At 40.0% G+C, this 14,466-nt stretch overlaps 1 protein-coding gene across 3 annotated transcripts in view; it reads left to right on the top strand.

The window, feature by feature from the left end:
* Positions 1–14,466, top strand: part of psme4b (proteasome activator subunit 4b) — a 44,203-nt gene that overhangs the window by 25,784 nt on the left and 3,953 nt on the right. For all 3 annotated transcript variants that reach the window (XM_079845735.1, XM_079845736.1, XM_079845737.1), the window contains 27 exons: positions 463–678; positions 807–964; positions 1,104–1,199; positions 1,398–1,453; positions 1,574–1,630; positions 1,747–1,802; positions 1,930–2,028; positions 2,114–2,176; positions 2,613–2,708; positions 2,801–2,932; positions 3,038–3,247; positions 3,464–3,600; positions 3,679–3,732; positions 3,848–3,977; positions 6,200–6,281; positions 6,426–6,579; positions 6,674–6,740; positions 6,833–6,958; positions 8,043–8,195; positions 8,302–8,406; positions 8,687–8,778; positions 8,883–9,014; positions 9,108–9,402; positions 9,510–9,638; positions 11,960–12,115; positions 12,214–12,376; positions 14,236–14,369. In XM_079845735.1, the coding sequence (XP_079701861.1) occupies positions 463–678; positions 807–964; positions 1,104–1,199; positions 1,398–1,453; positions 1,574–1,630; positions 1,747–1,802; positions 1,930–2,028; positions 2,114–2,176; positions 2,613–2,708; positions 2,801–2,932; positions 3,038–3,247; positions 3,464–3,600; positions 3,679–3,732; positions 3,848–3,977; positions 6,200–6,281; positions 6,426–6,579; positions 6,674–6,740; positions 6,833–6,958; positions 8,043–8,195; positions 8,302–8,406; positions 8,687–8,778; positions 8,883–9,014; positions 9,108–9,402; positions 9,510–9,638; positions 11,960–12,115; positions 12,214–12,376; positions 14,236–14,369 (3,348 nt within the window). The remainder of the gene's footprint in view (positions 1–462; positions 679–806; positions 965–1,103; positions 1,200–1,397; positions 1,454–1,573; positions 1,631–1,746; positions 1,803–1,929; positions 2,029–2,113; positions 2,177–2,612; positions 2,709–2,800; positions 2,933–3,037; positions 3,248–3,463; positions 3,601–3,678; positions 3,733–3,847; positions 3,978–6,199; positions 6,282–6,425; positions 6,580–6,673; positions 6,741–6,832; positions 6,959–8,042; positions 8,196–8,301; positions 8,407–8,686; positions 8,779–8,882; positions 9,015–9,107; positions 9,403–9,509; positions 9,639–11,959; positions 12,116–12,213; positions 12,377–14,235; positions 14,370–14,466) is intronic.

The raw sequence follows: 14,466 nt of genomic DNA, 5'->3' as shown, positions 1-14,466 counted from the left end.
GGCGGGCAAAGCGGAGGAAGGGGAGGTAACCGTTCCTCGTATGACGACATACAGGGAAGATTCCAGATCGGCTCGTCTGATCTCTCATTTTCTCAAAGGCAGAGCAAGACACCCAGAACTCGGTTTACACCTAGCGAAATTATTAGCCACTTGAGGACCATATACAGGCTAGGGGAACTCATATTAATGTTAAAAAACCTCATAAAATGATAATTTCATGCCATGGGACCTTTAACTCATGCTGGGGGCTCAGTTACAATATTTTTAACTTGCGTGCTAAAGTGTTAAACTAGACTCAACTATGAAGTTTGTCTCACATGCACTTTCCATTAGGAACATTAATGGAGATACTGTCTATAAAAAGTGTTTCAAATCAGTCACCTTTCAAGACAGCCGCCTGTTTTTCACAGACAATGATTGTTGTTTTATCTCAAATTGCCACTCCCTCTCACTGATCGTCAGGTGACTCGTGTGGATGGAGAGAAGCTCCTCCCGTACCGCGCACAGCTGGTGCAGACTCTGCAGCTGACCCTGCGTATGCGCTGTAAGCAGGGCTACACTCTGGCCTGCAACCTGCTGCACCATATCCTGCGTTCCACAGCGCTCACCTACCCCACAGACTACTGCAGTGTGCCCGGCGGCTTCAACAGACCCCTGCAAGAGTACTTGCCCATTAAGGTACTGCGACATTTGTCCAATATATGTGTGGACTTTTGATCATACAAGTCTTTTCTGTTTTCTCAAATGTATTGGATCATTGTTGATCCCATGAGTTTTCTCTTCCTCCTTTCTTGCTCTTTCCACAGGACTGGGGTCGTCCAGGAGACCTGTGGCACCTGGAGATCCAGTGGCATGTGCCCAGCGCAGAGGAGACGGCATTTGTGTTCTATGTTCTGGACCTGCTGCTGCAGCCCGAGCTCCAGCGCCTGCAGAGATACGCACAGGGAGAACAGGACATGAGCAGGTCAGAGGTCAAATGTGTACTCTGTAATAATGGGAAAGACAAAAAAACATCATTCAGTTTTGTATTGATTTTTACAGTGTTGAAATTCTTTTGTGTTTTTTTTTTTGCTAATGCTGACTAATTTTTGCTTTTTAAACAGAGATGATGTTCTTCAGAGTCTGTGTATAGTCCAGCACTGTTTGCTGGGAGCTGGAAGCATGCTGCCCCCTCTTGATGGAACCATAGTCACCGGCCTGTAAGTCCTAAAACCCACAGAGATGTAGAACAATGTTCCCTTTAAGCAGTAGATGTGCAAATAAATATACAGCACTGATTAAATCATAATTATTTAATCTTTTGTATTTAATATCTTTTGATATTTTCACCGACCCCAACTGTTAAAACGGTAGTACTTCAATATGAATATGATTTTTTTTTTTCTTCTTCTTTGTAGTGTTCCCAGCATGGTTAGTTTGGAGGAAACCAAGCTCTTCATTGGTGTTGACTATGGTAAGCCACAACTGGTGAAGTTCATAGTGAAAGTGCTTCTGAAACCAGTTGTGTTTCATGTTGTTGTGATGGATGTACAGTTAAGAGCCTCTTAGTAAGGCATTGCTGATTTTTCTTCAGATAAATCCAGAGAGAACTACCGTGAGGCCATCTGTAAAGTGATGAGACTGTTGCTTCGTGAGTGCTCCTCATTTACCACACCTGCTTGCACACAAAACTAACTTAAACTGCACCATAATTACCCATAATTCTTGAGACAGTCAGCCCATGCATCTTTTAATTCTCTTTTGTAGATTACATTCTGGAGCACTCAGAGGATGACACCAAATCCCTTTTCGCCATTATCAAGGTGAGCGCAGTAGATATTTGAGCAAAATGAATGGATCATTGTTTATTAGGCTGTATATTGTATTGGATCTTGTAGCAATAATAAGCCATTAAAGTTTCCGGGTTTAACAGTTGTTTGTCTCCCTCAGATCATCAGTGACTTGATGCACTTCAAAGGTTCCCACAAACAAGAGTTTGACTCTCGTTGGAAGAGTTTCACCCTGGTGAAGAAATCTATGGAGAATAGGGTGTGTAGTTGGGCCTGAGAAATCTCCTGTGGCAATTTATATTTGCAATCTTTAATTGTCTTATGAATCTTCTTATTCTCTCCAGCTTCATGGGAAGAAACAGCACATCCGAGCTCTTCTGATTGACAGAGTTCTTCTTCAGCATGAGGTAGGAGCCAATGCTAATAACCTGGCATAGGAAATTGGTACATAGTGGATTTTGCTGACACAATATTAGGTTTTCACTACACTATTATCGTGGCCAAAAGATTTCACAAGGTGAAATCAAATATCATGGTGGTATTAGGGTTTTTTTTTTTTTTTTTCTTTTTTTTTACTAAATCTATTAAACTATTTTATCAGTAAAATTAATCTTTAATTTGATTTTGTGTTTTCTGCTGTTTGGCCAATGCACCTATATTGTAGCATTGGCTGAATCTGAAATCGCCCCCTATACCCTTAAATAGGGCATTATTTGAGGGGACAGGCATTGGAGTGACCATTATATAGTTACTATAGTTATCATGTATGAATTTGTCCTATGTGTAGCTTTAACTTTTTTAAAGATTGTATATTGTAAAAAAATTTCTGCTCCTCACTTTTAGATGCGAAAGTTGTTGGTCGAGGGGTGTGAATACAAGACTGTTCATCAGGACCTTTTGAGGGACCTTTTGCGTCTTTCCACCAGCACCTACAGCCAGGTCTTAATTCCACATCCACTAAATTTTACATTTAAAATAATCCCCTTTATTTTATATGTACTCCTGAACGTTCTTTTTTTTTGGCCCATCAGGTCCGCAGCAAGGCCCAAAATGTGTTGTTTACAGCTTTGGGCACCTATAACTTCTGCTGCAGAGACATTACTCCTCGTGTCCTGGAGCTACTGGAGCCCACACGAACTGATGTCACCCAGCAACAGTTCAAGGTCTACAATCTATAATTTTCACTTTCTATAATTAGCACCTGCTGCATTTGTTAATTTATTGTATTGACTTAATGCTATTTTTTTTTTTATCCTATTGTGCTCTAGGGGGCGCTGTACTGCTTGCTTGGGAACCATAGTGGAGTGTGTCTTGCTAACTTGCATGACTGGGACTGCATCACTCAGACATGGCCAGCCATAGTGCGCTCAGGTCTCAGCTCAGCTATGTCCCTAGAGAAGCCGTCCATCGTCAGACTCTTCGATGACCTCGCAGACAAAGTCCACCGGCAGTACGAAACCATCGGCATTGATTTTACTGTGAGCAGCGTCACCTATTTTGTACATAGTCTGAATACCACGCAGCAGTGGCAAAAAAGTTTATGCAGCCATATTTACTGTGGTTCTGCAAAAATTTTAAATCCAGAAAGTTTGCAGAAATGTTGCTATCACCTTTGTGCTATCACCAGGCTGTATAGTGTAAAATTACAGCAATCTTGTTTTGTAAGACTCCTGTTTCCCTGGATGAATCTGTAGGTACATGAGAGTGCAGCTTTTCTAGGCCGGAGCATCACAGATTCAAGCCAACCCACTCCACACATGGGCACTCCCACAGACCAGGAGCTGGAGCAAGGGCTTGCACTTCAACAAGACAAAAACCAGGATGCAGAGCAGTAGGTGCTACACACAGACTCGCAACATTTACTACTTCTTAGCATGTTGTGGTAAATCTTTGCTGTTCCCTCTTCCAGGAAATATGAAAAGCTTGTGAGAGATCTGTTGGAATGTCTGAATGACAGGGAGCTGTAAGTATTAAATAGATGTTTAAAAGTGCTATATTTATGTATTTATTTATTTTTACAACACTGGACACATTAAAACATCACTCATTTATGAATATGCTATGTTGTGTGTCATCAGGCCTTGGAAGTTTGAGCACATTACTATTGGCTTCCTGTCTCTACTGCTAAGAGATGACTATCCTCTCCCGGCTCCTGCGGTGCTCTTCCTTGTACAGAGCCTCAATCACGATGCACTTGTTGTTCGCAAGGTTGGTGGAATACTGTTATTTTGTTAATTTTATATTCAATTTATATATATCAGGGATGTCCATTCCTGCAGCGTTAGCTGTTCCATACACTACCATTCAAAGGTTAAGGGTCGGTAAGAATTCTTAAAGTCTTACAATCACCAAGGCTGTATTTATTTGATCAAAAAACAGTAATACTGTGAAATATTACAATTCAAACTAACGGTTTTATATTTAAATATATTTTAAAATGTAATTTATTACTGTGATGGCAAAGCTGAATTTTCAGCAGCCATTACTCCAATCTTCAGTGTCACATGATCCTTCAGAAATCATTCTAAGTGGCCGTTACACATGTAACTTTTTATTTGTTTTGGCCGTTCATTTACACGACAAAAGCATTTTTGGGGGCCTGAAAACGCAAACTTTTGAAAAATGGGTTTCAAAGTGCAAGTTTTTGAAAACGATAACCTTTATCGTCTCCGTGTAAACTACAAAAACATGAATTTGTGAAAGCAGTGACGTCATGCGTATTACATGTTTTTTTTTTTTTCAGAAATCTTTGATGAATAGAGAAAACTACATTTATTTTTTTATTTGAAATGGTAAACGTAAATGTCTTTTGATCAATTTATGCTGGGTACACACCAAAAGATAACTGGGCTGATTTTGGGCTGATTTCCCCCCTTACGACAATCCTAGCTATGTCCCGATTATCTTGATGGTTCTAAAGATTATCTCATCAGATTTTCCTGTGGTGTGAAGTGTGTTAAGATTGTCCGAGCCTGCTCGGAAGAACGTCGGAGCCGTCCCGATCGCGAATCGTAAATATTCAACATGTTGAATATTTACGATCAGAAATCCTGATGTGTGGGGGGAACCCCGAGGACAAACGCGCGCACACTCACGTGAAACGAAATAATATTCAATCCGAAAGCACGCTGAGAGATGAAATAGTCATGAACTGACTATAACTCCGACTATAAAAACAATTATTTATAGTTTATTTAATAAGGCAATTTCAAAGAGAATAATATAGCTATTTTCCAAGAGACACCTGAGGACAACAATTATAAAGAAGCAGTGTGAATTTTTTTTTTTTTACCATTACTCATCTAGCCCACTCTGTAACATCAGTGTTTCCCACACATAGACTATAGTGGCGGTGCGCCACAGAATCAACCGGCCGCCACATATTGCGCGTTGTTATTCATTAACTTTTTAACGCTATTTAAAACATGCAGCGTATTCGTTAATTTCCTTTCCATGCTCTCTCTCTCTCCATCTCTCTGTCACTCATGCGTCTCTCTCTCCATCTCTCTGTCACTCATGCTTTTGATATGAAACTTGAAAGTCTAAGCTTTTAAACTTGAATACGAAATTCAAACAATAAATATAGCGTTTTGGTGCTAATGTGGCATAAAAGTTAAAGCCAGAGGCGTGGAAAAACAGAGTTCAGACATGCTCTCATCTCCCGGCAGGCTCATGTAGGCTACATGGTTCACGGAGCGCTCACATATACATGTATCTAGTCTGGTTGCTCAAAGTATTGCAGATCATAACTGCTTACTTATTTTTAGGTTTTGCATTTAAATACATATTTATGACCAAACACTAGATGTCTTTAAATGTGAAATTTTAAAACGTTAACAATTTACATCCTAATATTTTTAATGATACTTAAATAAGCACACACAAGTGAATATTAATGATTCCAAGCAAATATAATTTACCCAAGAAAAGTTTAAAATAGTGCTAAAAAGGCAAACTTTCCTTATATGTACAGTAGGCTATATGAATTGATATTGAATCAAGATCGAAATTGATATTTGTGCCAATCACCGCCATACTTATTCTGAAGTCTCGCAAGATTTTGCGAGATTTCCTGTGTTTAGTCGGGACTCTGGTTGAAAATCTGTTAGTGTGTGGTGTGCTGTCTTTGTCACATCATGGCACACCACACATTATAGGAGCAAAACGGTTCAATCTAGGATTATTTGTCCTCGTGTGTGGTCTATCACATTTTGAAAATCTTATAAGATGTAAAAAATCTTTTGGTGTGTACCCAGCATCAATGCATCTTGCTGAATAAAAGTATTAATTAAAAATCTTACTGACACCAAACTTTAAGTGGTAGTGTATAATGTGGTAGTCTATTATATATTTGTGTATATTTATATTGTGTATAACCTTTGTGTAATGTGTATATTAATTGGTTTTGCTCCCAATGCTCATTGATATAGATGGCGATTGCCGCTGTGGCAGGCATACTGAAACAGCTGAAGAGACCGCGCAAGAAAATACCTGTTAGTCCTTGTGATATAAGTGAGTAAACATCCCTGTGAAAACAAATAAATAGTACAATCCAATGAGGAGATGATTAAATTACACTTAACATCCATCTGTTGGTCCATCTGCAAGGTTTCAGTATCTGTGGAAGGAGCTAATTACACATGTGGTGCTTTGCAGGTAGGGTAACCGAGCCGGAGGGCCTGGTGGCAGGAGACAGGCCGGGGAACGACTGGCTGCAGTACCACTGTGACAGCCTGCCGAAAACCCAGCAGGAATGGGACAATTTCTGCTTTGTAGAAAAGACACACTGGGGCTACTACTGCTGGCCAAAGTAAACCCTCTCAGCCTCTGATCACTGTATGATTCACTCCAAATCTGTGCTTCTAGCCTTTTTTTCCTCACTTACTCTGTTTCGTTGCACATAGGAAGTTGATGGTATATGCCCCAGCAGCAGAGCAGCCCAAGGATCTTGCCGCTGAGAACATGTGTGAGGTATACACAGACAGATCTCAACCGTACTTCACTACATTTTGTTTTACTGCTGAAGTTGTAACTTTATATACTAAACATTAATTTTCCAACAGAGGGAACGCATCATCTATGACCATTTCACAGACCCCATGTTTATCAAGCAGCTCATGGAGTTCCTGTCCCTTGAGGACCGAAAGGGCAAAGACAAGTTCAATCCTCGTCGCTTCTGTCTCTTCAAGGTACCAGTTTGGCAACAAAATAGTTTAAATTACAATGAAACTGACACAATATTGTCATATTATATAGTCAAGTATAATCTGACCTGTACATAAATACTATATCATTCAGATATTTGAGCTCAGTAAGATTTTTAAAAATATTTTTGAAAGAATTGTCATTCGGTTTGTCAAGGCTGCAATGTATTGTATCATTGCTGAATAAAAGTGTTAATTTACTGAAAAACTTACTGACATCAAATTTTTGAACAGTAGTGTATATATTGTTAGAATTGAAAGTAATGCTGTGCCAATACGAATAGCGAATCTTTTATTCACAATTTTGCATTGATTTTTGCTCCTTTATTCAATCAGTTTTCTATACTTGTGTGCATTCATTCATATTTTCTACAGTTCAGGTCTTTTAAATGTGTAAACTCTGCAATCGGTGTGGTCAGAGATGTGAAGCAAACAGCTTGAGACAGATTAAAAAAAAAAAAAAAATCTCATTCATTCTCTCTTTCACATATTTGACACCGTTTCACTCACAACCCAATAACTATATTATGATGCATTGCCATGTATTGAGTTGTGACTTGTGTATCGTGATGTGTTTTTCACTCGACTCTAATTCAAATGTTGAATGGCCTTGATGTAAGCTGTAGATGTATTTTTAGATGTGCCTGTACATCCTGTTAACAAGCCAGTGTTTGTCCTGGACATTTGCTTACAGTGTCCTCTGCACTAGGGTGCATACATAAGCACATTAAGATAGTTGAAAGGGTATGTTCAATCCCCACAAAATTCCCCTGGCTTCTATTTTTGAGTTCTCCGCAAAGAGAAAACATTTAAAAAGAAGCATTTATTGGATCGTTATCACCCTGTTTATGCTCACTGGTTTCAGCAGTTTCCCCTGCTGTAATTCCCAAACCGTGAGATCTGTGAGGATGCATTTAATAAATGATTTGCGGAGAGCAGTAAATACAATTGTGCTCCCAGCCACATCTACCTCTGCAAATTTTAACCAGCTCATAAACCTGCCTCACTCACCTGCCGTTCGAATTATTGCAAAATACAGATGGCTTGCTTTCTCATTCAATACCCACAGGGACTTTTCCGGAACTACGGTGATGCCTTCCTGTCTGTTCTAAAGCCTCATATGGAGCGTCTGGCAGATGACTCTCACGAGAGCACCCAACGCTGTGTGGCTGAGATCATCGCAGGCCTGGTTAGAGGCAGCAAGCACTGGAGCTTTGGCAAGGTGAGCCCCGCTGCAAGTTTGAGGGATGCGCTAAAATTAGGGAGCCACTGAGATGTTTAACCACATTCATGAATGAATGTTTGAAACCTCTCTCTCACACACATAGGTGGATGCATTATGGACATTCCTGATTCCTTTGATGCGAACGGCACTGTCCAATATTACAGTTGAGACCTACGCTGACTGGGGTACCTGTGTGGCAACTGCCTGTGTATGTCACATATCTTTATTCCGTTACATTTTATGCCACATTATTCACTACCTGAATGGCTACTTGCAACCAATAGTAAATGATCATGAAAACGTTATAAATAGACTGATATATTTTATATTTAAATATCTTAAATTGATCAAAAATGACAGTAAAGACTTTTATATTCTGACTGTTTCAAATAAATACTGTTTGTTTGTAAAACTTTGTATTCATCAAAAAATTTATAATAATTTAAATGTTTCTTGAGCACCAAATCAGAATATTCCTATGTTTTCAGGAGAGCCGTGATCCACGAAAGCTCCACTGGCTTCTCGAGATGCTGATGGAGTGTCCTCTCAGTGGGGAAGGTGGATCGTTTGTAGATGCCTGGTAAGTGTATTTTGCGTTTAGGTTTATGGGCACAATTCTGACACCTTTCAGACTTTAAATGCATATCGGATATTTACCTTGATAGTCTATCTCTCTCTTCGTAGCCACCTGTATGTGCTGCAGGGTGGTCTGGCACAGCAGGAGTGGAGGGTCCCTGAGCTGCTACACAGATTGCTGAGTTACCTGGAGCCCAAACTCACTCAGGTTTATAAGAATGTGAGAGAGCGCATCGGCAGGTAGGTCTGCGGTTGGGGTCAGAGCGGTCACTGTAATCTAAAAATACCCTTGCAGGTCCACTGATTCTGTCGTCATGATTTCTTCACTTGCAGTGTGCTGACGTACATTTTCATGATCGATGTCTCCCTGCCATGCACTCTGCCTACTAAATCCCCACACATCGCTGAGTTTACCGAAAGGATCTTGTCTAAGCTGAAGCCCCTGATTGAGGGGGACGAAGAGATCCAGAACCATGTGGTGGAAGAGAACGGAGTGGGAGAGCAGGATGAGAGGACACAGGCCATTAAACTCTTCAAAACGGTTCTGAAGTGGCTGATGGCCAGTGCGGGGCGCTCCTTCTCTACTCCAGTGCCTCAGCAACTACAGCTGCTGCCACTGCTTTTTAAGGTTTCGGATACTCCCTTTCTTTGTATCTCATCTTTTATCCATTTGTGTGGAGTGCTCTTAAGTGCATTGCTGACTTTCACTCTGCGCCTGTCTCTCTCCATCTACAGATCGCTCCCGTAGAAAACGATGACAGCTATGATGAGCTGAAGAGAGATGCAAAGACGTGTCTGTCCCTCATGTCTCAGGGTCTCCTTTATCCTGAGCAGATCCCTCTGGTACTGAAGGTGCTACATGAGGTGAGGCCTCAGCCATGCAAGACATAACAGGACAACAGCTGAATTTGACCTTGACTCATTTTTCACTCAAGTTTATCAGTGTTATTGTTAAATAAAAAACTAAAACTATTGAAAAACGGTTGTCAGTAAATGGAAATAATGTGGAAATAGAATATAAATATTTGATTAAAATCTTAAAAAACTTTGTCTGGCTATCACCAGACCAAACTCAATTTAAAGCTACACTGTGTGATATTTTCCCCCATCTAGCGGTGAAAAGGTATATGACCATCCAGTGAACTTAAGTTTCTGTTCCTCTCAATTCCGATTTCGTTTCAACTCCTACGGTGGCCGATTTAGTCCAAGATTAACATGGCTTCCAGTTCGATCTCGTCCACATTCGACACGGTGCCTGTGGGATATTCTGTGCGCAGTGGGATGGTTGGAAATCAACTGGCCTAATTATTCGGCTAGACAGAACTGCAGCTAATCCAGAGTGAACTTTGATGATAGTAATGTTTATTCAGTCATCCAATTGCAAGGCATAAACAGGTTTGCGTGGATATGTAACCGTAAACCAGAGCTTATTGTACCATATATAGGCGCTAAATGCAGCTGCATTAAAAGGAGCGGAGCTGCCGCTGTTGCTGCTAACAAGCGGTGTCGGGTTACAAAAGTGTGTGCGCCGCTTTAACGGTAGCACTGCAGTGCGCTCTGTATAACAATTGTTAATATGCCGATCAGACCTGATACATATTTCCATCAACATACATTACAAGCAAATATTTTCTATAAACGAATAAACATTGTTGATAACAAAATAACTGAATGATTATTCAAATAGGTGAGCATTACGCTATTGTATGTTGACTCAAAAATACTTCTGAGGTGACATCAACTGAATTACGCGATGACACACTCTGAAACACATCTACAATGACAATAACTATTATTACTTACGGAGTTATTAACGCACAGAAATACCACACAAGGAAAAACAGACTTTTGAGGAAAAAACAAGCCAGGAAAACTCTGTATAATTCTGTTACTGGAGCTGCTGAGATGAAAACTCTCTGCGCATGCACCAGACAAGTCTGAACAAGTTAACGCGCACATGCGTGGGGCAGGGAATTTTGTACAGTGCCATCGAGTATTAAAACCGGTTAAAACGCGAAAGGCGAAGCTTGAATTTACGGGTATGTCCCTCTTTGGCTAATGTACTTTCAAGATGGAGGGGCAACATGGCGACCACCGTTAGATCCCATTACCTTATGTATTTTCAATGGCATATTATAAACTTACGAGAATACTTTATTACTTGAAAGAAGTAAATATACATTATTGAGCACATATATTTTTGAAATAACTAAGTATTTTTAACTAAGAATAGACTAAAAAAGTTACACAGTGTAGCTTTAAGATTGAACATTTGTCTGGGCCGTCTGCTCTGTATTTTCTACTGCCAAGAGGCGTGATAAATGAGCATAAATTCAATGACTCTGTACGCAATTGGATATTCCTTCAACCAATCAGACCACGAGAGGCGTGATAAACGAGCATAATTCAAATGACTCCGTATGCAATTGGATAGTCCTTCAACCAATCAGACCACAAGAGGCGTGATCAACGGGCGACCCATCGCTTCTCTATCTGTCATTGTGTTAAACCCGCCAATAGCGCGCCAGGTGGATAAGCCAGTCTGTGATTGGTTCCCGCAAAAGTGTAACAGAAGAAGTAGAAATGAATGTACATGTTTCCAGACGGAGTTGCAGGGCGAAATCCAATTGCCAGCAGATCAATTAAAAAGTAATGATAAAAAGCCTGAATGAAAATGTGAAAAATTGCTTTATCAATTAACTGAAATAAATTAGTTGCAGTTAAAGTAGCTACTAAAATGACTAAAAGTAAAACGTGAAGTAAACATTCAAAAGCTAAACAGAAGTATTAAAAGAAACTAATAAAAATGACAAATGCACATAAAATCACTACAACTTGCACTAAAATGAAGAAAACTGCAAATATGAAAACAAAAGCTAATTAAAAATATCAATAAATATAATTGTAATTTATAAAAAAACAACAACAACAACATTGGTTGTTAATTATAATTTGCAATTCAAAAAATGTATTCAATACATTTTAATAAGAAAACATACAAAATGCTCTGATTTTTGAAAAAACCTTTAATAATGATAATAAAAAGAATACGATTTTATTATTATATAATTTATTTATAAATGTATTTATTTTAAAATGACTTACTTGCCAATCAACCAATATGACCCAGTTCTAGTGAGTGCTGTGTTTGCTGTGGAATCATGAGATTCTTGTTATATTTTCAGATCGCCGGCAGCAGCTCTTGGCATGCACGATTCTCAGTGCTAACGTACCTCCAGATAATGGTGTTCTATAATCTGTTCACCATATTGAGCACCGAGCAGGCTGTTCAAGATGTAAGAGCACTGGTCATCAGGCTACTGGAGGATGAGCAGCTGGAGGTACCGTCTGGGCAACACTGGCATGCTGGCATCATCATTTATTCAGTTTTATGCACCCTTGTTCATTAAACCTTCATCTCTGCATCTCTGTACCTTAGGTGAGAGAGATGGCTGCCACCACTCTCAGCGGCTTCCTGCAGTGTAACTTCTTGGCAATGGAGGGCTCCATGCAGAATCACTTTGAGGCTCTATGCAAAACCAGATTGCCCAAAAAGAGGAAAAGGGACTTAGGCTCTGTGGTGGACACCATTCCTTCAGTTGGTATGATCACGCTTTAATCACATGCAGTACTGTAACTGGTGTGTTTGTGTCGTAACCGTGGTACAACGGTAGCTTTTATGCATACAGAATTTAAGAGCCAGTTCAGTCCCATTCCCATATATTTTTATGTACAATTTTTTTTTTTATAGGAATGATTGTGGGTTCATTCATTGTGCAAAAACAGCTACCTAGTCACGCTGGTTTTGTTGGTAACAATGCTCCTTCTCAGGTGCTGCGAGCAAATCACTCCCCAGAAGTAGAACAGTGCTGCGTCTTCTGAGAATATAGTCCCCAGTATGTATACGTTTATAAGATGGCTGTGTCTCATGTAACCTTGTTATTTGTACACGCTGTGACTATACACATCACAACATGTAAATAGGAAAACGCTGGCGTTAATTTGTCACTTATTGAGCAGTAGGCTAGCTGGAGCTATATACCTCCAGTCTTTGTGCTAAGCTAGGCTCAGACAGAGTTATGGCACGCACGAAGATGAGAATGGTATGTATGGACTTACCTAACTCTGGGGAATACAGTTAATAAGCCAAAGTCCCAAAAAGTTGGCGTGTTCCTTTAAACTTTCTATTCATCAAAGAATTAATAGAAATGAACCCTGAAAAAAAAGTCTTTATTTGTAAAATAAATCTAATGTAAAAAGTCTTTACTGTCACTTTTGATCAGTTTAATGTGTCCGTGCTGAATAAAATTATTTATTTCTTAAATGGTAACTAAACCCTAAAACAACTTTATTTAGTTAATGATCTGCAAGACTGGCGCTTTATTAGTGCTGTTCATTGATTCAAGTAAATGTTTTGACATTTGGGTATAAAGTGTTTTAATTCTACAATATATGTTATAAAAACATCTGAGTCTTAAGGTTGAACGTGGCTGCAGTTGAATTTTCCTATTCCACGTTGTTTGCCATCGTGACTTATGTTGGCTCTTCCAACCGCTCACTACTCATGCCCCTGGCACGAACTCACCACACCCTGATCACATGAGAACGGCTTAACTCCAGTATGAACTCTCATGTTACATGAAGTAGAAACATGAATGAAACTTACTTGACACTTGCTATCAACATTCTAATGAAGAAAAAAAGTTTAAATAATGCAGTTGTCAGTACACGTCAGGCTTTTCTTGTGCTATTTTTGCCGCCCGTCTTGTGTACACATACTTTTCATACATGAGACACGCTTTCAAACCCTGACACGCAAGTGATTGCGTATATAGTCTAACTTTTATTTGAGGAAATCTATTTATAATAGGCTATTAGGTTTGAACTTATTGGTCCTGCACTGCCTATTGATTCAGTTAATTTGAATAAAAATACATCGCATGTATCTGATTTATTTTTAGTGGCATTCAGTATAAGGATTTGACTGTTCATAGATTAGGTCAGGTGTCTCATTCTCTCTTGCGCTGCTGCTTCGCTAGCATTGTCGGCATCGGGAGTTAACGCAGTTTGAGCCAGCGGCACGAATTGATAAGGCTCTGGCCCTGTGTCTACAGACAATTCACCCTCCTCCACTTCAGGTGAAGGTGGGGGAGAATGACCGCTCTGTTGCAAAGCTACTGGCGTCACTCCAGTCATTCTCCATCTTTGCGAGTCTGACAGCTGTCAATCAATCCGTCACTGCAGGTCTCAGGTGCATGCCCTCCGCCCTCGGTTCGTCCCCTCTGACTCCGCTGGGCTCTGCCCAATTTTCCAGCATTTTTCAAATATTGCCAGTGGGTGGAGTTAGGCTCTGACCTGGGGTTGAGTTACACTTTTAAAGAAGAAAAATAATTTTTATAAAATAATTTCCAGTGACATTTAGATACTTATATTTAGAAAAAATATGTTAATCTGTCCTCAGATCTGGTGCGGCGTCACGCCGGAGTGCTGGGACTCAGCGCTTGCATCTTATCCAGCCCGTATGATGTCCCGACCTGGATGCCTCAGCTCCTCATGGACCTCAGCGCACACCTCAACGACACGCAGCCTATCGAGGTACATGGCTCGTCATTACAAACACAATTGCTTTCTGTCTCCCTCTTGTGCGCTTCGCTCTTAGGGCCCATTAAATCTAACAAAAATCAATACAAGC

This window comes from Gobio gobio (assembly GCF_949357685.1).
Source record: "Gobio gobio genome assembly, chromosome: 20".
NCBI classification, from domain to species: Eukaryota; Metazoa; Chordata; class Actinopteri; order Cypriniformes; family Gobionidae; genus Gobio; species Gobio gobio.
Note: the sequence above shows the minus strand (reverse complement) of the source record. Positions and strands in the feature narration are given on the sequence as shown.